Here is a 21,137-nt window from a genome sequence, read left to right as displayed (position 1 = left end):
TTCTGTTAGCTTTTTGTCTTGCTGCAATTTTCAACTCATTGCACGTACTTTTATAGCTAACAAAGATAATGAGTGTAAATACTATAAGTAGTTTTCTAATGACAATTAATTTTTAAATTTTTTATCCATCAGTTTGTGGCCTTTAGGTTATGCAGTTGGACAATGATCCAAAGCACACTGTGAAGATCCCCTCTGACTCAAAAAGATAAAAGTAGGATGGGTTACAGAGGCCCAACATAAATAAACAAATCAGAGGAAATGCATATACTTTTAACAGAACTGGTCACTTTATTAATTCTGTATCCAATTAAGATGATAAGGTGGCTACAAAGAGTTAATATGATAATCATCCTTTACCAGTTTCATTTTTCCTCCAGTGCTCTGCCATAATTCATTCACATCTGTTTGCAACGGCAGATTGATGATGGTTGGACCGTTATTTCTGGTGAAGTATTTGTTGCCTCTAATCACACTTTCACATCCACTCTGCAGCACCTTCATCAGATTAGAAACCTGTCAGCTTCGTGTGGGTGTGCGTATTTTGAGCTGCGTGTGGAATCTCAGCGACTGAAATGCGAAATCAAACCACCGATCTGTTGGAAGTGTCAATTAGATTCAAGATGTGGGTGCATGTGGTGAAGATGTCCCAAAACGAGCCGAGTTATTCCATCACTTAGACGTCGGCTGATGTTTAGTGACCCAGAGTTCACCCCAGTCAGCAAGCATGCGGGAGGTTTTCAAACTGTGTAATTTAGCCTGTCGGCATAAACTTTCAAAGTCGAAAAGTCACTCGCTCTCATCTTCATTGAAGAGCAAATCTGATAAGGCAGGGCTCGTATTCCCTCCAAAAATGTCATCTCATGTTAGAATTTGTTGTGGACACGCGCTGTTGCTGAGCAAAAAAGGGTTTGCTGTCACAGAAAATACCACCACTAAAGTACCTCATCCCCCCTACTTAAAACTTTTTTTTAAGATGTCTTAGATGATATAGCTCCTGCTCATCTCTTAGTCACTGAGTGTTTAGCCATTTTCTTGTTTGAGCTAATCCACATCAGCAAACCACACACTCTAAACACAGCTAAAAGGTCAGCTGCCAAGAGCCTGGAGAGAGCACTTGAAACACCGTCTGCTTGAAGAGAATATTAAGCGCTCTGGGAATGTTTTCTTTTTCTTAAGATGATGAAAGGCGGCAAATAAAGAGACGGAAAAACATTGTCTGCTACCGAACAATCGGGGAAGACAAGTCAGTTCTAATTCATCCTAATGAATATTTTTAAATGTGGAATATGCTGCTTTTTGGTGAACTCGTCTCTGTGGAGATGTTATACTTTGATTAGACCATGTCAGTTGGGATATCTGTGACTGAACCCTGCGGAGAGCAGGATGTAGCAGAGGGAGGTGAGAAAGAGTGGGTGGAGGAAGAAACAAACCTAGAGGGGGCAGGGCTAAATAAAGTCAAAGTTAAATGCGGTTTCTCATTATGCATCCTTTCGCCAAGGTGAAATACTTTTAAACAGTTTTCTCAACTATCATGTTTAAAAGCTAGTTTTTTCAGTAACATTTTTTAAACAAAAATTCAGTTTTCCTTTAAAAAAAAAATGTGAATATTAGGTAATCTAGGAAGACTTTGAAAAGAAAACATGTTTGGACATCTGGTCAGCAGAAATTCACTGATAACATCCACAACAACGGCAAGACATATAAAAAGCTAAGGCTTAGGAACCTGGTTATTCAGAATGCTGCACTTTAGAATATAAATGGAAAGTTAAGTGGAAGGAAAACAGATCTCTCCAGGTTATGTTACAACCGTCTTGTTCTTTGAGTTAAGCCACATTTAAACCAAAGATGTCTTGAACATTTTATCTGAGCTTGGAAGGAAAATGAGAAAAAAATACTGGACTGTTGCTCAGATGAAAGTATATTTTGCATTTTGAGACAAAACTAAAAATCCCAGAGTCTAAAGGAATAATGCTTAAAACTGAGTTGAATGATTTTATTTTATTTTTATTTTTTTTGGTGAAGATTTGGAGAGTCATTTTGTCAGTTAGTTGGTTTATTGTGTTTTCTGCTGTCTACTTATAGCTTTAAACATATCACTACGTATGCAGATGTTTTATTTATTATAATTCTGGAATTAAGTTAGTGAAAATGTTTTTCTTTTATTATGTCTCATGTATTGGGATGCACCTGCATAGAAAATAGAACAAGGAAAATTGTTGTTTGTGATATTAGAAATCTTAAATCAACATCCACCAGCTGCCCAAACTCCTGAAGTTGTTTTAATTTTATTCCTGCAGGATTAGCAGATGGTTAATGATAACTCTACAGCTGTTAAAAAATATTTTCTACTGAAAATATAAATTAAATATAAATTCTTCCGAATTTTTACAGCTGTAAAGAGATAAATCGTTACTGTTGGTTGACTGACAGCAAACTGCATCAACTCAATGGATCAATTTCTCAGAGACAGACACTAATAGAGCTTCACAGTAGGTCAGACTGACAGGAGAGTCATCCATTAATCACATTACTTTTATAATCTTGCATTAATACAGCACCCTCTGCTATTACTGGCATCCCTGTGGTTATTGCTTTTCACAATCCTGTTTGCCAGTAGGACAGCAGTTAGCCTTCTCCTAACATTTCAGAAGGCTTAGAGCATGAAGAGAACGAGATCATTCTTTTTTTTTTCTCCTGCTTTTTCTGTTTAACTTACAAGTTTTCCACAGGATTCTGTGTTGATTTAGCTGCAAGTTTTGGATGCTAATCTTGTCGAAAGACCTGGTAACCATTTTAAGTTTTCCTCATATTTATATTTGAAAGAGTTCCTCACAGTATCACAGATCCTCCACCATTCCAGGAATACCTCTGCTAATTTCCGCATCTTCATTTCATTCCAGAACCAACTAAGAGTGTGTTTTTCTGGCATGCTTCCCAAATGAGTTGACATGTACACCACATCTAACAGTTGTAATGAAGACTTGGTGACTACAAGATGCTACCTTTTGCAGCAGCTCCCTCTGGAAACTGTTTTCACGATCATCCTTGCTGTGCAAAGTGGCATGTTAATTTTTGGTTCTCATCCAGCCTTGTTTGTCACAGTCCCAGTTGTTTTAACGTTTTTAATTAGTGATTGGAGATATGGGTAACACTAGGCGAGCAGCTACTTTCTCCTGGCTATATCTTCTTATTGAATTATGTATTTTCTTGTCTTTCTCATTTTCTTCTATTCAAACGTTTTACAAATGGTAAATGAATGTGCTCAAATTTTAAGTTGGGACATTTAGAATTTTAATTACAAGATTATGCAACTACAGTAAAAAAAAAGTTGTTGTTTTTTTACATGACATCAGCAGTGCCAATTAATCACAAGTGAGAAAATAATTGAACAGTTTTTTTAAACTATTTTTACGACACCAAGATAAAATGATAAAAGAAAAAAACATGACTAAGATGATTAAGAATCCATGTCTTTATTCACTTTTGTATTTTTTAAAGCCAGCAGTCACGACTTAGCGGATTTTATGTACTGCTTACCTACTATCTTTCTGGAGTCTTCCGGGTTCAGTTTACCTTTTTAACATAAAAGCCTTGTCGCTAAATTGTTGTCTCTCCCACTCTGTCATGCTCTCAGTGGTTGCCAGGCAGTTTTTCCCTGCAGGGTGACCCTGAATGTACATACTGGCTGCACAAACAGCCTCCTTTCATCTGTATGACTCACCTACCAGTGTTTGCACCACGGCCCCTGGCCTTGTCTCCTACATCATTCTGATTCCAGCAGACATAACTCCCCAGGCGCTGCTGTATTAGCCCTGGCCCTCACCCACCTCTGTGCTTTAACCCCCTTCAAAGCACAAACCAAAGGTGAGAGGCACCAAAGGCAGGAGGTGGGATTTGAAGAGCATTCTGTCAGTCTGATAAGAGCAACAAATGGATGTTTGATCAAGTAAATCAGTGACCTGAGATACAGTAAACCAGAGGAAACCAAACAAGCTGGTATGAGTTCAATACCAAATCACTTCCTACTGATAAAATACTTCCAGTTCATGACAGAAGCTTAAATTCCTTCAGCAGTGGTGAAAAAATATCTTTTGTATCAACTTCATAAAAGTCAAAGCTTAGATTTCAAACCTTGCAAATTCTCCAGGTCAGCGTCTAAATGGTGGATCTGTTTCAGTTTTACGTGTTGGGCCTCTCTAGTAGCTTTTATACAGACAGCCCTGTTTACTCCGATGAGTTCCTCCTTGTGATGTTTGACATATAAATAGACTGAACACGTCCTGCAACAACTCAGGTGGAGTATCAGAACTGCGCAGTGCGAGGAACAAGAGGAGCTGATAAGAGCTGTTCAGATGGGGGGCTCTGGAGTCGTTTTCTCTGACAGACTACAAGCTGGATTTTTCTAACTTTCCTCAGTGCTTTGGAAGCAGTAATTGAAAATGGGGGAATCTTTGTGCTTTGACTTAATAGAGCTGTTCTGGCCTCGCTGGAAAGCAGGGTTAATAACTTTTTGCAGTTCTATTACCCCCTGAGATTGGCTTCAGGTGAGTTAAGAGGCTTCACTGGACACGGAGAAGTGGCCTCGGGGCTTCTCAGCCTCCTCTTATCTCTGCTCACTGCAAGCAGCTCACCTAACAATCATTTATGTCACACATTATATACAGAAAGGACTCCCCTTGTGTGCATGCATGTGAGAGGTCTTTAAACAAATGAGCAGCAGGCAGATTTTGGTGGACACTTAACTGACGGGATATAATCAATGTGTCACTTTGTCATTTTCCTCAAGTTACGAAGGACTGCTGGGATTAGTACTTTCAAACCAGAGTGCAGAGGTGTTCTGGGTTTTTCTCCTTGAAGTCCATGTGGTTTATCAGATGAATGGCTTTGATATTGACACGTGTCGTAGCTGCTCCAGCGAAGCAGCACTGACATCTCAACTGTTTTTCTTTGTGTAGAGAAATAAAGGAAAGAGTTTGTCCAGGGCACAGAGCTGTTTTTCTCAGATTGTTTATTTTATTCAGTTTTTTTTGTCTTTTTAATGCAATAAATTAGTTAAAAAGTCATATATATTTTGAAATCCCCAATTAAAAAAATTATTTTGTAGTTATTGTCCCACTTGGAGTTGTTTTAAATAACCAACCTGGAGAAAACTTTTCTAGCATTTGTTGTAGAGCTGAGCTGATACAATCATGTCCTAAAGGTGGAAATTTACCCCAGTATTGTCCAGAAATATGTCTGTTTTTCCTACCTTATATTCTGCTCCATTGTTCAAAAAGTCAGTTGGCCCGTCTGTCCATCCGATCAGTATTTTAGGAGATTACACATAACCTTTAAAACTAGCCGACTACAAAATAACAGAACAAATAGAGGAAGAAATCACATTAACAACCAAGTTAAGCATTCTGTTGATATCTGCTTGATGCATCATTGTATTATGCATGCAACATGAGGTCTAATTTGCTTAATATTTTTAATTTGTCATTCATTGTCATTACTCTGTTAGTACTCCCTTTGGATTTAAGCAAGTGTCCTTGGAATGATTATTAGTTTATCCAAATCTGCAAAGCGCCGTCTGAGTGTCTGTCAGAGGATTATGCAAAAACCACAGGAGCTCCCACACTTTTGAAGTGTAATCAAGTCTAGTTTAAAACCTCCAAGCAACTGTTGACTGTTAAATAATCAACACGGTCTCACTTACGCTCAGGAAGGCACATAATATGACTTCATTAGATTTTAATTGTTCTGAAAGAAAATTCAGTTAACGACTCGAGATTCAAATTAAAGGCACTCATTTTGTTTACAACTACTGTATCTGACTGAGATGCTTCACTGGTGGAGTTCATTTCATAAAAGCACTCTTTAGTTTATCATAAATATTAGTTAGTCAGATACATAAATGTTATCTGATTATTAGGACCCTCGGTATAGATTTGTAAAAAGTCTCAATAAATTGATCTTTCATTACAGGAAGATTTTCACTAAAACATTTTTTGAGAAATCCACCCTTTAATTTGAGTTGAGGGAAATAAATTTTGGCACCCTGTCATTTCTGTGAAATAAATATCACTAATTAGTATCTTTTACACCTTTTTAGGTTACATGGTGTGTCTGGTAGTCCCTGACTTTCTGTTTCCCTAAGGCTTACATATGATGTAACACAAAAGCCCATTTCAGGGTTAACAAGTGAATAAGTTTGTTTAGGATGGATGCAAGGGACATGCTTCTTCTTTCCTGCCATCACAAACCTAAAATAAAAATGATGAAGATGCATTCTGGAACAATGTTCTTTAGTTCAATTTGGCTAAGATTGAGCTTTTTAAAAAACAAATTCTCCAGGTGTCACATGAAACTAAGGTTGATAATGTGGAAAAAGCAGTTCACTTCCGCTGCTAAAAATAGTGGAGAGTCTGCAATACTGTGGGCTTTTCTTCCAAATGCATTGTGAATCTTGTTAAACAGATCTAACACCTTCAAAATGGGTCCACAGATAATTTTGCAGGATTAAGTGTTTGACAGTCCTAAATATCTTTAAAAGTGTCATATAGTGACTGGTGGAAGTTGTTTTTGTTTTTTATCTTCTTAAGCTGCAGAAGCCATCACAATAAACTTCTGAAGCTAATTCAGTAAGCAGATTTTATGTCTTTTGTGGTTCAAACTGTGCAACCTTTAAAGGCTAGAGGACATTAATGCCTGAAATCCAATAAAATTACTTTAAAATCTGTTTCTGTATTTCTATTTTCAGCTTCAGCTAAAAGTGTTCACTTGAACTACATACTGTATCCTCTCAAATAGAGAAAACTAACTCTTATTTTGGCTCTATAACTCCACTGAACCAGGTTGGACTGTATTATGTTGGTACTAAATAACCGAGTGAAATTTAGCGGATAATTTTTCACGAGGTTGTTTCAAATAGCTTTAATTAGATGAATACCCCTGGAATTAAACGAAGCAGAGCCTTTGTTCACAAACCACACAGTTGTAATCATATTATTTAACAAAATTAAGACCTGCTCTATTCTTGTCCAAAATCTTGAGGTGTAAAACCAACCCCACTGGGAGCTGAACTAGTCAGAAAGCAGAGGTTTCCACGTAACACCAACTCGTGCTCCAAATGTGAGCTAAAAAATGGTTTTAATCACATCATTTGCTCTTGATTTATTCCATTATGTGGTCCATTATCAAAATAATGATGTTAACAGCATTCTGATCCACACTGGTGAGATGGGAATCTGTTGGTGCAGGAAACCAGGGAGCAGGTGGGGGAAAAAATAAACATGAAAGGATGATGGAGATGGAACGAATGATAGAGGGAGAGGAGGAGGAGAGCGAGCAAGCTGACCAAGTTTGTGAAGGAAAGAGAGAGGTGATGGGTGGGAGCTGTGAGCCAGCTTTTCCACCGTGATAGGGGACCTGCTGGGCCATCTGGCGGCCCTTTAATTGGGTTGGGATTTTACACCTGAGCGGCACGCCTCCAAAAAGATGGTTGGTGCAGAAAAAAGGAAGCTGGAAGCAGCAGTGTGTCACATCCTGCAGTGAAGCAAAACCAGAATGACAGCAAGCGTCGACTGGGTTAGATCAGCTGATCCTCTCGTCTTGTAATATGTTGTTTTTTTTCTTACATTTTAGCCACAAATTTTGGATTAGATGCGGCAAAGCAACAAAACTAATTGTGAAGTAGATGGCAAAGTATTCATAGTTTCTAATTAGTGCATAAATTATATTGTCAACTTGTAATATTTACTGAAATTTCCTTTTTGGTGTCTGTCTCTATTAGTGATTTTCTTTTGGGAGGAAAAAAACTAAAGCTTACTCAGATTGGATGAAGATCTGTGAACATTAATGTTGGTCTGCTGTAACAGATTCTCACTTGGATTTTTATCTGGACTTTGACTAAGCCCTCTCTGACACCTGAATGTACCAGTCTATTGTAGCTCTGGTTGCATTTATGCTTCTGGAAGACCAACCTCTGCCCCAGCACCAAGTTACACATAGCTTCAAACAGACTTTCTTCCAGGATTGCCCTGTATTTATCTCCATTTATTTTCTAATCAGGTTTGACCCACAGCATGATACTGCCACCACCATCTTTAGAATGATGTATTTAGGGTAATGTACAATTAGTTGTCCGTCGCAAAGCATTTTGTTTGTATGTCAACGTACATTTTTCCACATGTACGTTGCATTCCTCATTTATGGCAAAACAAACAGGACTTCTTTTTTTTTTACCCCTCCAGGGGGTCTTTTGTGGGCTCTAGTGTCCCTTATATGACAGTAGGCTGACAGGAAATGGGGAAGGAGAGGGGGGAAGACATGCGGCAAATATCGTCGGGTCCGGGCGTCGAACCCGCGACGGCCGCGTCAAGGACTGAAGGCCTCCAAATACGGGTCGCGCTAACCACTATGCCACCACGGCACGCCCACAAACAGGACTTCTTATGAATTTCTCTGTGAACTTGTTGTGAATTGGTGCTACATAAATAAACTGAATTGAAGTACTTGAGCTGTGCATCTCTGCAGCTCATCCAGAGTCACCATTGATTCCATGGCGGCTTTTTTTGTCTTTACTTTTTCTTCTGCTTGTCAGTTTAGGTGGTTTACAGTTGTGCCACATTCTTGCTATTTTCAGATGTGTACTCTTAAAATGGGCAACGGTTACAAAAATATTGTAACCTAACCCCACCTTTATCTTCTCCTCGACTTTGTGTGCTATTCACGGTACTATTTATTGATTAATGTTGTCTAATGTAGCACTGAAACTTTCACAGAACAGATGCAGTTAAAGATTTCACAACAAAGGGGGGTAAATAAAGACAGTCCACACATTTCAGATTTGTTTCATTTGGGCTTGAATCACTTTCTGTGAGTGACGCAGGTTAAAAAAAACACCAAAATTAAATTGGAAAAACCTTTAAAAATAGAGCGAAAGCATTATTTAAAATGGCGGGGATGTGATAGTGACAGGGTAAATATTGAGTCGCATTACACATACAGCGTGATTATCCTGTGAAGGCAGTCCTACGAGAGGGAAAAAGGTCAATACTCTCTGGTCTTCCATGAAGATAAATAAGCCTCAATCCACTCCAGCAGTAAATGACACTGGGGTTCAAGTGGACTGCCTGCTGTCTGCCACTGTAGACAATGAAGACAACATGGAAATTGTCATCTTATGCTTGACTGGGCAAGTAGTCATTAAGGCACAAATGTGAGCTGAATTATTGTTTCAATTTTTGTCAGTAATATGAGGGCCTCCACGAGAAGCACAACAGACACAATGGGTGGTCCTCTATGCACAGTTTAGTATTCAGTTGTCTTTTTTTAAAGTAATGTTATGTCCTTGAATGTAGATGCTTGCTTCATTTGGTATATCTAAAAGGTATCTAATTCACTGGAATAGACAAATTTACATAAATACTCTATTTTCTTTTTACATTGTGCAGAATTAATTCAGAAAATAACTCAAAATTGTACTTCATGTTTACACGCACACAGAGGGGATGATCGATTCTTTTTTCCACGTAAGAAGCCTCCCACATGCACTCTGCAGAGCATCATTGTGCTCCCTTAAAGTCCTCGCCCCATGTTGAAGTATCTCTGTCACTGCCGAATGAATCGGCCCCCACACTAACCTTGCAACGTTCAAAGGGCGGCTGAGCTAACAGGTACATGCGTAGGTGTTCATGCAACCATGAGAAAAGAAGAGAAGGTTTCTTGAAGCTCATTTTTCAAACCTAAATCACTTCTGATGCATCTTGTTGTTTGATCACAGGCTGTTTTATTTGTTGCTTCTTTTTTTTTTTTACATTTTCAACACCCTTGTCTTAAAAAGTCTCTGTTGATGATGGTGAAAGATGCTGTGAAAGAAGTGTTAGTTTAGTGTTAATATCACAGCGTGATATGAAACTTTCTCCGAGTTGTGAAAGAGCAGCAGTGGTCGTGAAGCTAGAACCAAGGTATCTTGGAAAGGAAACCTGTTTTGCTCAATAGATTTTGTGTTTTCATGGATAATAAAAGGCTGCATACCACCCATTGTGGCTGCATAAACAAATTATGCAGCTAAAATTAAGAGAATCCCTTTGCTTACAAATCAATTCTTTGTTTTTCATGCCTGCTGAAATATGTTTAGCATGTTGAGGATCGATCCTATCTCAGCAGCCAACTAATAATAGGTGTGTAGAGACTTAAATTGTGTATATTTTAAGGGACATTTTTACAGAAGTGCAACTAAAAACCTTTAGAAAATAGTTCTGTTCCAAGGATTTTCTTATTTAACCGTGAATGAAAAAGAAAGAAATCAATGAAATATTTTAACCAACTGAAGGTAGGAAGATAAGACCTTCAGTAGTTAGTCTTAGTCACTGTTTCTTCTGAAAAAGCAACTCAACTCCGTATTTAAATATCTAAAAGGATCCCTCAACTGATAGAATTTATAGCAAACAATATTTAAAGTCAATGCAATTAATCATTACTGGAAAATGCTTTATTTTGCTGTTATTTCCCTATTTTAATTCAGACTGTGTGCATTTGTGTCTGAAAAATTGTTCTTATTAGTTGTGATGATTTGTCACTGGTCAAGGAAGTGGAGAAGTAATTTCTTCTATACATTTATGTTGGTTGCAGTCCAGTCCAAAAAAGTTCATTTGTTGTCAAAAATGTTTTCCTTTTCAGTCAGAATGTCCTGACAATCTTCCAAGCTTAAAATGTATTTGGATCATTACTGGGTCAGTTTGACATCTATCTTTCATAGAAGGCATGGTTTATGCAGGAACATTTTTCAAACCAACCTTTTTTTTTTTTTCAAAACAATTTAGCTGCTTTTTGCCAAAATTACTCTTGCAGGCGAGTCCATATCTTTTCAGAATAATATCATTTTTCAAATATAACAACATCTTCTGGCAATCAAATGTTGCTAATTATCTGAGACACTGGTAAGCGAAATTATAATTATTTCTAATGAAAGGATAGATTACATAATGGAAGTCCTAACTGAATCACATGAGCAATAATACTAATATTTAAATGACAAAATTCTAAGTTTACAAACACAAATTGGCTTTTCAGCCTGTTTTCCCTCTTTTTTTTTAAGAAGTAAAAGTGATTTAACGTATTAATCCTCAAATATTACAGATTTATTTTAAAATGTTATTGCTTTTCTGCATAACCAGTGACTCAGTTTAGTTTAAATTAATGTTCAAATTAGTTTGAGCATCCCTTCATATACAGAATAAATTATCTTAATGTGCTGCCAGTGAGGTTATGAAAGTGTAGAAAATAAAAGCAGTGTTGTCATTTCTCTGATATCCAATCTGCTTCACTGACGTTTTAAAACCTCAATTTATTCAATGAAGGAAGCTTTCCACATCAACTCTGACCTGTTTCTTTTTATCATGGTTTCTGTTGGGGAGTATTATGCTGGCGTCTTGTTCTCCACTCTGAAGCTCAAAAATAAATATAATTTGCGTCAATTTTCGAGGTTACATTTAGGCTTTCAAATTACTTTACAGAGAAACATTCAGTGAATCTTAGAGTCACATCCAGTGTTATGCCTGGGTATGTTAACAATGAAATAAATGTGGAAATATGAGTTTAGTGAGCACCAGCTGTGGGAAGGAAGGAAAATTAGGCCATCAATCTTCGCTGTGTACTGGTTTTCTTTAGCACGCCATTATCCTCTTGAATTGCTATGGTGACAGAGCAAATTACAACCTGCGCACCAACGGCACACAAATAGTTCCTATCTGCTGCAGAACTGCTGCATGTAGCTGCTTTGTATAATTATTGAATTTCACTTAAACACATTAAAACATTTTATCTGGGAAGTAAATGCATCCATTGTAAGATACATTGCTCTACACAAATTTTAAGCCACTCTTAATTTTCCCTATATCTTGTCACTCACCTTCTGTCCTGCTTTTATTTTTAAAGTAGACATGTTGGGTCTTAATGAAGACATCTTTACAACAGCAACATGCTGAACCACTGACTACCACATTTTTAGTTAATTAAAAAACACTGGCAATTATTCTAAAATTTTAGAAGCTCATAACTTAAAGCTACAAGTGATATAAACATGAAATATATTTGTAATGTTGAATAGTTTCAACATTTATAACATCCCTTTTGCACTTAATAGATCATCCTTTTGTTGCTATGACCTGCTGCAAACATATTTTATAGCCAGAATAAGATTTATGCAACATAATGAGAAATTTTAGCCCCTTCCTCATGGCAGTTGCTTTTTCAGGTCAGGTAGTGTGACTTCGATGGCCAGTCTAGTATCTTCCAAGACTTATTGCGAAACTGGGCTTTGTTGTATGAAAAATATGTTTGAGTTTGCTGTTCTGTTGTAAGGTTGCCTAAGTTTTCTCACCCATTTCTCTTAACTTGCCATATTTTAACTTGCAGTTACAACCAACGTGATGTAGCTGATGAAGGAGGCCTCCTCCTGTTTGGTTGCTTGATTTGCTAACGTGTGCTCCAATGAAGCCAATAATTTGACTGCAGTAGTCAGTTAAAGTATTTGAATTCTGGTAAAATACTTCAGATATTAGTGTTATGCAACTATTGAAATAAGGTTTGTAGTGGAAGTTGTGTAATATTTGGTCAAACTGTAGTATCACAGTCATGCTCTGTTGCCCTGGAGTAGAACAGAGACGATGTAGAAACCCCATACAGACGGGACAGCCCATTGTGATGACGTGCTTGGAGATGATTTAGCTGGTAAACAATGAACATTAAGCAGCAGACCACATGTGGCACCGCATGAGCGCCTCTGCACAAAGAGCAGTGGATAACATATGAGTCACTCTGTTTCCTCTGCAACCAGACCTTAAAATAAAGTAAATACACCTGGTGTGTGTGAAGAGCTTTGTGTTGTGCACTGCAGCATATGTCACTACTGGGAGCGCAGGATCATAGTTAAACCAGATGTAGAGTTGCACTTCATCATCATTTTATTGCTACCTTGTGATCTTAATATTACATTTTGACATTGAGTGAGGATCTTTATTCTGATTTTAGAGCTGGCCAGTTTTCTGTGGACTCCAGCTGATGTTTACTAAGGCTGAGCCTACAGCTGCGCACACATTCTCCGTCAGCTCCGTCATCTGACGAGGCAGGCTCCCTTCCTCCGACATGCATCTGTCACAGAGACTGAGGAACTGAAAGAATCCAATCTCATCTATCCGAACTGTATTTATTTTCCTTCTGCAGCTACTGCCTGGCTGCCCAGCATTGCCACCATGAATGAGAGTCGAAGGGAAGCGCTGGCGGCTGCGGCCCCTTCGCTCACCACTGCCTCCTCCTCAACAGCTGGCTCCAACACCACCAGCATGGCCGGACCGGGCACAGGGGAGAAGGATGAAGCCTTCTCCAAGCTGAAGAACAAGTTCATGAATGAGCTGAACAAAATCCCATGTGAGTTTTTTTTTTCTTTATTAACTCATGCACGTTTTTTGTTGGGTCTAAGTATTTACGACCACATCAAAAAGATTCCTAAAAACTAAAATCACTTTTGGCAGCAAAAACTACCAGAACTGAGTTTTCTGTCTGACTTTATCAGACTATCACAGTACTTCCTAAGCCTCACACTGACCTGCTTCAGCACACCTGATTTCAATTAATAAGCCTTTGTTGAACTTCCATCATGTGATCATGTTTTTTACTAAATGATAGTGGGAAATCCCTTGTATTTTTCCACATTAGAGCTTAGAATTTAAGCAGCTAGTTACCATATAACTGTATGGGCTGATATGCAAACCTCTCTGCTTTCTTTGCTTAAAACTACTAATGAATAAAGCAGATGTTTTTAAGCAGCATCTTTACTAACATTCAGTCGTACCTACGACTCTCCAAGACAGATTTTCTCCAGGGTCTATGATTCAAACAGCAAATCATTGAGAATCTTGTAAGAATTTCTCTTCATTCTCCACAGAAACCAAGTTTCTGAAAAGAGTGTGAGTCACTGACTCGGCTTTCAAATGGTTTCACAGATGCAAAATGTGTGTAATTTGACTCCTTGTGATTTTAAAGCTGTTTATCTGAAACCTTTCAATGTGATCCTGATTGTATACCTCATGAGTCAGGGATGATTCAGCCATAGATGCGCGTTACTCTTTGTAGCTCAATAAGCAGTCAAGGTCTGACTTGACCTTTGATGAAAACGTCAAACAATCGAACTCTGAAAAATCATCAACTTCTCATCTTCTGTTCGGCTGTTTCTTAGGAAACAATAGAAGAAAAAAAAGCTTTCTTCACTGAATATCTCAGTTTATACTTGATAAAAAGGTAAAAAGTCATTTTTATTTTTCATGTTTAGTTTAGTGCAAAAGCAGAATAGAAAACCTAACAGTTGTAAAAGGAAATCCAACCCTTCATATTAATTCAGTAATTCTGGAGAAATAAATATTTTTAAAAATCACTGTTGCAAACTCACTAGCAGGTTTGTACAAGTGCCTGACTTGCTGTGGGTTGAGGTGGCTGTACGTTGGGGTCAAGATTTTGGTGCAGTGCATCTCAGTGTCTCTGTGTGCCGAAGGGCTGCTGCTTCTGTGCCGAACTTCCTCTGTGCTGCACATATGGCTGCTCTGTGGGGGGGGGCATGGTGTCTGTCTACCTGCTCAGACTTCCTGCCCTTTGCTCCTCTTGGATGCTGAGCGTTGCAGACTTTTTGCCCTTATCACCGTTCTAACAACTCTGCACGACCAGGTGGCAAATTAGCAGCCAAAACACAATTAAAAACATAAATACAGCTCTAAGTAGAGCTCCTTTAAATCAAGTCTTCTAGTTCATTGTCTAAAAACAAAACAGGATTATAACTCATGGTTATGTTCAAATGAATGCATTCATGTCCTACAATTATTGAGAATTTCCTCTCTGTATGGCCCTACCTCGTCAAAATTACTGGAGAAAAGTAAGGGTTACGAGTATTTCTTAGCAGAAGGGTTGAATGTATTTTTCTAGCTTGTATCTATTTTTTTTCTTCTTTGTTTAAACTAAAGGCTGAATGTTCTTATTTTTCACTGTGAGACTTCTGTAATGTAAAATGCTGTTATTTTAAGGCTTTGTACATATTTTTTTTTACATCAAGAACATCTTTCTTAAATCAAAACTTCTGCACTTTTATGATCAAATCTCCTGAAAAAACCCATCCTCATCTGTGCATGAGTGTGTGACGTTCTTTGCCTATCAGAACAAATCTCTCCACGGAGGTCTGAAGGTTTTGTTTTCATCAGTATCCTAAATTATAATTGTATATAACAACAGGTTTGTGTGTAAGTAATATCATCTCACAAAATGTCTTCCTTTTTTCCCCAACGCCACAAAAGTCACCATTGCAGAGTTTCATACACAGGAATGTTTATCCATGCTAGGAAGTAATTTAGCTTAAATAAAATCCATTATTTATATTTTTTTTTAAAAAACTCTCATGGCTGCAGCTGAAGAGCTTTAGCTGTGTGCATTCATTTAAAATAGAAACATGTTTGAATATCTTTGAGGATATTTGATTTCAGAGGATTTACAACCAAGACCTGACGAGTTTATCTCCCCTCTGGCTTAACAATAAAATTCTATCACAAAAGACAGTCCGCAGAAATCCAGGTCCAACATATTTTTCACGTCCCTTTTGGTGGCAGGTTGAGTGTTCAATTTATTTTCTTTTCTATCATTTTTTAACTTATCTTTACCACACCTCTGGCAGAAAAGGTTTTCTAAAATCATCCAAAAAAACCTACTGACCATCATGCAGGTTGTCACTGCTGGGTCATACCTATTACTGTTTTCTATCACCTCATCCCCTCTATCAAAAGCAGGGGACTTTGCTCTGCAGTGCTGCCCAAGCGGATGATGAATGCCCAAAAGACTTGTTTACCTTGTGGAATATCGATGGGGTTTGGGGGAAAGTCATGCAGCAAATTTAACAAGAAAATGTGAGAGGTGAAGCTGCATGCTCGGCACCGCCTTTCCACCGCAGCTGCAGAAGATCTTCTTTCAGGCTTATAACCCAATTTAAGCTCCACAGGCTTTGAATCTGTGGTGGCATGAAGCTGTCACAAAGGCCTAACTCGCTGCTCAATTTCTGTCAGTCATCACGCTTCTGAGCCGGGGATTTTTGTCAGCCCTCACCTCCTGCACAGCAAAAACTAAACCTATATAAATCATGACAAAATTACTTTTTTCCATTTGACAATTGGTGAGACGCTCCTACTTCTGGGAGAGGTTACAAATATATTCACTATGAGAGTTTATATCATTAATTTAGAATTTTTAAAAAATAATACATTCTAATTTGTGCAGCAACTTCACTGAAGTTGTATGATGTATATTGCTCTGCCTGAAAAACAGAACAGATTAAAAAATTTAATAGACAAATTAATGACAGTTATGCATCTGAATTTGCAATGTTTCTTTAAAAAAAACAAAGAAACTACATATCCCAGCATTATTTATTTACACTAAATCACTACAAAGATTTGTAAAATAAGAAACAAACAGAGATCCTTTTCATAAACATGGTAAAATAAACAAAATTGAAAATTAGTTGAAAACTTTACTTGTTTCAGCTGTTAAAATTTAGTATCCAGCAACAACTTTCTCTATTATCAATTATTTAATGCTCAGATTTTTTTCTTCTCCACAATTATAAACACTTTGACAGCCAGACCTGAAGTCCAGCTGTAATCACACTAAAACATGCAGTTACTGCTCACTGAAACACAGCAGCTGCTGCTAAGAAAACCAGATTGCCAAACTTCTTATTTCTAAAAATCCATTGCAGATAAGATTTAATCAATAAACGCAAACTGTTTGAGTTATAACTACAAACATACAAACCATTTCTCCAAATAACAGAGAGAGTACTGGAAGAATAAATGGTACATAAAGAGAAAATCTTTCTCCAGTTGAAATATAAAACTATAATCTGTTAGAGGAGAAAAAATATTATCCTGCAGAGCTAAAAAAAATTCCCAGCACAAAGTTGTTTTTGTGTTTGAAAGTGTCTGGACTGATTTAACACTGTGACTACTCCCAGTCAACAGACAGCAGGGTTTATTAAAGAGGATTATGGTGGAGGATCAGCAGGACCCGTTGGGTCTTCCTGCCTGCTGGTGGCAGGCCTCATCATCCACTGTCATTTTAGGAACTAATGTAAAGCTCTGAGACCCTCAGGGATTGGTGAAAGCAGGAGTAGCCTAACAATGTTCACATAGTGACCTTTGCACTCTGACTGTATCTCTAAAAATAAATGAAACATGAACACCTCAATTTTCATTTTCAATTAACTTTTTTCAGCTAAACAGGAAATAATACTACTTCATGGTGCTTCCGCTGCAGCTCAATGTTTGGTGTAAACATAAGATTTACAGAGCAAAATCTCATTATCATCTGCTTTCAGCCCTCATTGCTGAATCTGCTGCTGCTATATTGCCAGCTTAGCCAAACCACAGTGGGGTAAAGCCATGGGCAGTGTTGATCTCATAGACATAACAAGATATAATTTGAAGGTTAATTGACCAACAAAGTCCTGTCACACTGAATTAGTTCGCTCTGGAAAGTGGATATAACCCAGATGCAATATAGCACATAAATAAACACACAAATATACCCAGACACTTGTTAATGTGTCCAGCATGAACCTCTCCTTCTGGTGTAAAGTGCTCAGTATTACAAGAGAGAGGATGAATAAGAATGTGACTCCTTATGGTGATTACATTGAGACAGAGCATACAGCTCCAATACTGCTTGTAAAAATTACAAAACACATGAAATGACAGATTACAAAATCAGTTGCAAAATATTCACAGTTTTACACAGAGCATGTGTGAAATCTATTTATCTAATGTACTCTTTCACACTGAAATATTCCAAGTAATCAAGTAAATTTTAATGTAAGTAACCCAAGGAATTAATATTTCATTTATTAAGAGGAAACAATATACACGTAGTAAGTGGATGTTTCCCAAGAAACAAGCTCAGAATGGTTTCAGTCACTGCTCTGTATTTCATGAGTCACTATTTTTTCTCACAGTCTGAATAAAGTCCCTATAGAATCGCCCACAGCACCTTAAGAGACCAAAAATGTCCCTGAGTGAAAGCTGACATTTACTGTATTTGAAGGTAATAGTGTTTCGCCTCTGTTCGCTGCTGAACACTGATAACTAACCAGCAAAAACCAAACCCAGTTCTGTTGTCACGGTAACAACCGAGGCTAACTGGCTTTGATGTTGTGAAGCTAACAGTGTCCTCCTCAAATAAACTTCATGTACACAGCTGACATTTAAAAACTTTAATGGCATTACTTAAGTGTAATTAATTTTATTGTAATTTTTAAGAGCAGAAAATAATTTTGCAATTCTTCAACCCTTTAAATATAGCATTTCTCTTGCACTAAGAATATAATGAAAAGTATGAAAAAATGAATATAAAGCTGATTTTTTCTAATATCTTTATACTTTCCTTTGTAGTAGTCAGACTTTGTTGTAATATTTTAAAGTGATCCTGATCAGTGCATAATTTCTGCAATCTAATTTTTATGTGCTTTAAAATTAAAGCACAAGATTGTTTGGACTTGAAAATAGGTGATGGAAAACTTGTTCAATATGCAGTTATCATAAATTTTTCCTTTAAGTGATGTCAAAATAGTTAGGTTGTAATCAATATATCAAAACAAAACTCCCACAGTAAAGTGCTTTAATCACACAAAGCGACTCTTTTCTTTGGAAATGTTCAAGGACAGAAATTAATAAATTTTGGTAGCAAACTACATGAATGAAAACAAAATGCGAAGAAACTACAAATTAATTTTTCACATTGACTTATATGAAGGCATCTGTAGGTAATTGGAGTTTTCTTCTTTCATCATTTTGAAACCCAAAAAGTGTCTTGGGCCCCAAGGGGCAGCAAACTTGGATTCCACCATGCATGTCCAGCCCATCAGAGAAACTCTATTTTCCATGCCACGTCTCCCGGTGGAACAAGAGATAAGTGTCGGGAGTTAGAGTTCAGTGTGCGCTCCCGCTCACCCCCTTTTTCACTTTCTCGCTCCATTTCTGTCACGAGAAAAGACTCAGACAATGTAGTTAATTAGGGAATGCTTTTATTGCTTTCTGGGACTCAGGTTCCTTTAATTAAGGATCACAGAAGTGCCTTTCACTGGAAGATGTGGGCTTGATGAATAAGAAAAAGCCAGGGAGTTTTTGCATGGATTTCAGTTTAAATGGCATTCCATCAGGCTCTTTGATGAAAGATTCCAGCAGTGACATAAGTAGTTATGAGATTCCTGTTAATGAATGCTTTCATTTGGGGAAAAAAATAAAATCACTATTCTACAGTTTCCAAAGAAAGCTGATTGCTTTTTCAGAGCGCTTTGCCAACTCAAGACCTGTCACATCTGTGACACTTTGCTTCAAAGCCTGTCTCCTCCCTTTCACTTGTGTTTGCATTTTGTGACTACAAGATAAAATATGAAAACATATATTCATGCATATAAAATCTAATGTTTGCCTGCGTTGTTAATGTTTTATCACTGTAATAAGAAGAGAAATATCCCCAGTAGAAATTCCAGTATCAAGAGTATAAATCGGAAATTATGAACAATGCCTGAGCTGCAGTTTGTTCCATATAAAGTTTTAGGAGGCTGATGGCGAACGAGGCCTATCCAGTGTCACCTCCATTACCGTGGCGCTCCGAGGCAAGGCCGGAGCTGTAGATCCTAAAGTTATTTCAGAGCATCACTCACTGTTTTTCCTTGGAGGAGAGTGCTTATTGATTTTGTCAACAGGGAATCGATTTGTCTTCTTTCTCTCTCACCTCAGCAAAGGAACCACAACTGAAGGCTAGTCAGCACAGGCGCAGAGTGAACTGCTGTAATTTAAAAGATTTTCTTTCTGATCTGATGGAAACTTCTGGGGTTTTTACAAGATAGACTTCAGAGGACTGGAGCTTAACCTGGCTCGTGTTTTCAATTGGCATGTTGAGTTTATGAGGATGTTTGGATTATTTTCTGAGATATGGATTGTGTCGAGTTTTATATGGGTTTTGTTAGAGTTGATTTATTTCTCTCTAAGGAAATATATCAGCTAAATTCAAGCTATTTTCATTTTCTCTGACTGTTTTATTTATCACAATGACTATATCCCTTAAAAAATACCAACCAGTTTAATTTTTTTAGTAGATATTCGCTTCATATTGTTTTTTGCTTCTCATGCAACGTATTATAAAAGTATTCACCTTTTCAGTGTTTCCACATTTTGCCACAATCTAAACATAAACTTATAAGTGTATTATTGGGCTTTTAGATAATAAACTGTTTCACTTAACTTTTAATCATAAAATTGGGGTGTGGATTTATATTTCACCCCATTTTACTCTCACAATGACTAAGACAAATGGAGCAGGAACCCACTGGTCACAGGACAAACCCCTACTTAAAAAAGTAATTACAATCATTGTGACAAAGTTGTCTTTTTTATTTTTGCTTCCTAATTATTTTCTACTTTATGTTGTTCTATCACACATTTCGGGGTGTGACTACCTTCGTTTTTCTAGGCATTTTGATGTTTGTTGGACGACCTTGACTGCTGGAAGAAGCCATCTCGTGATGTCTCTTACTATTTTCAACCTCCCGATTTTCCTCCAACCCTCACGTTATTGTGTTGGAGACATGCTGTTCCTATGTGTCAACAGGAAGCAGGAAGCTCAGGCTGACGGCTGACTGCAGCACAGATAGGTGTCACTGTGTTTGCAGCTGGCTGTCATTGTGTTGGTTGAGCTGCGGCTCTGACAGTTCATATGTGACAGGAGGCTGACTGCTGCTTGTCCCAGTTTTTCCAGTCAAGGCCATGAAGGAGGCCAACAGCATATGCTAGAGGGAACAAACAGCGAATCAACCTTTTTCAGAACAGAGAAGCATTCTGATGACATTGAATGTGTTGTAGTTTTTAGAGATTTAACATAAAAATTTAAATTAAAAAATAATAGTTCAGGTTAGTAATGAAAAGACATGAATATAAATGAGTAGGTGACGTTCGTTTTAAATGTTGGACATAGTTGTGTCTTTTTATAAAGATATTTAAATATGCCAGCCAGTGGTGTATTTTTTGATTGTTGTGAAATCCAGAAATGCTAAGAAAGGTTTCAGA

General features: G+C 37.5%; 1 protein-coding gene across 5 annotated transcripts in view; it reads left to right on the top strand.

The window, feature by feature from the left end:
* syt1a (synaptotagmin Ia) overlaps window positions 1-21,137 on the top strand; it is a 151,781-nt gene that overhangs the window by 98,663 nt on the left and 31,981 nt on the right. For all 5 annotated transcript variants that reach the window (XM_032589045.1, XM_032589046.1, XM_032589042.1 and 2 more), the window contains one exon: window positions 13,210-13,413. In XM_032589045.1, the coding sequence (XP_032444936.1) occupies window positions 13,239-13,413 (175 nt within the window). In that variant the 5' untranslated portion in view covers window positions 13,210-13,238. The remainder of the gene's footprint in view (window positions 1-13,209; window positions 13,414-21,137) is intronic.

The sequence above is a fragment of the Xiphophorus hellerii genome, chromosome 17 (genome assembly GCF_003331165.1).
Source record: "Xiphophorus hellerii strain 12219 chromosome 17, Xiphophorus_hellerii-4.1, whole genome shotgun sequence".
Lineage (NCBI taxonomy): Eukaryota > Metazoa > Chordata > Actinopteri > Cyprinodontiformes > Poeciliidae > Xiphophorus > Xiphophorus hellerii.
The sequence above is the reverse complement of the archived record's forward strand: the minus strand, read 5'-3'. Positions and strand labels throughout refer to the sequence as shown.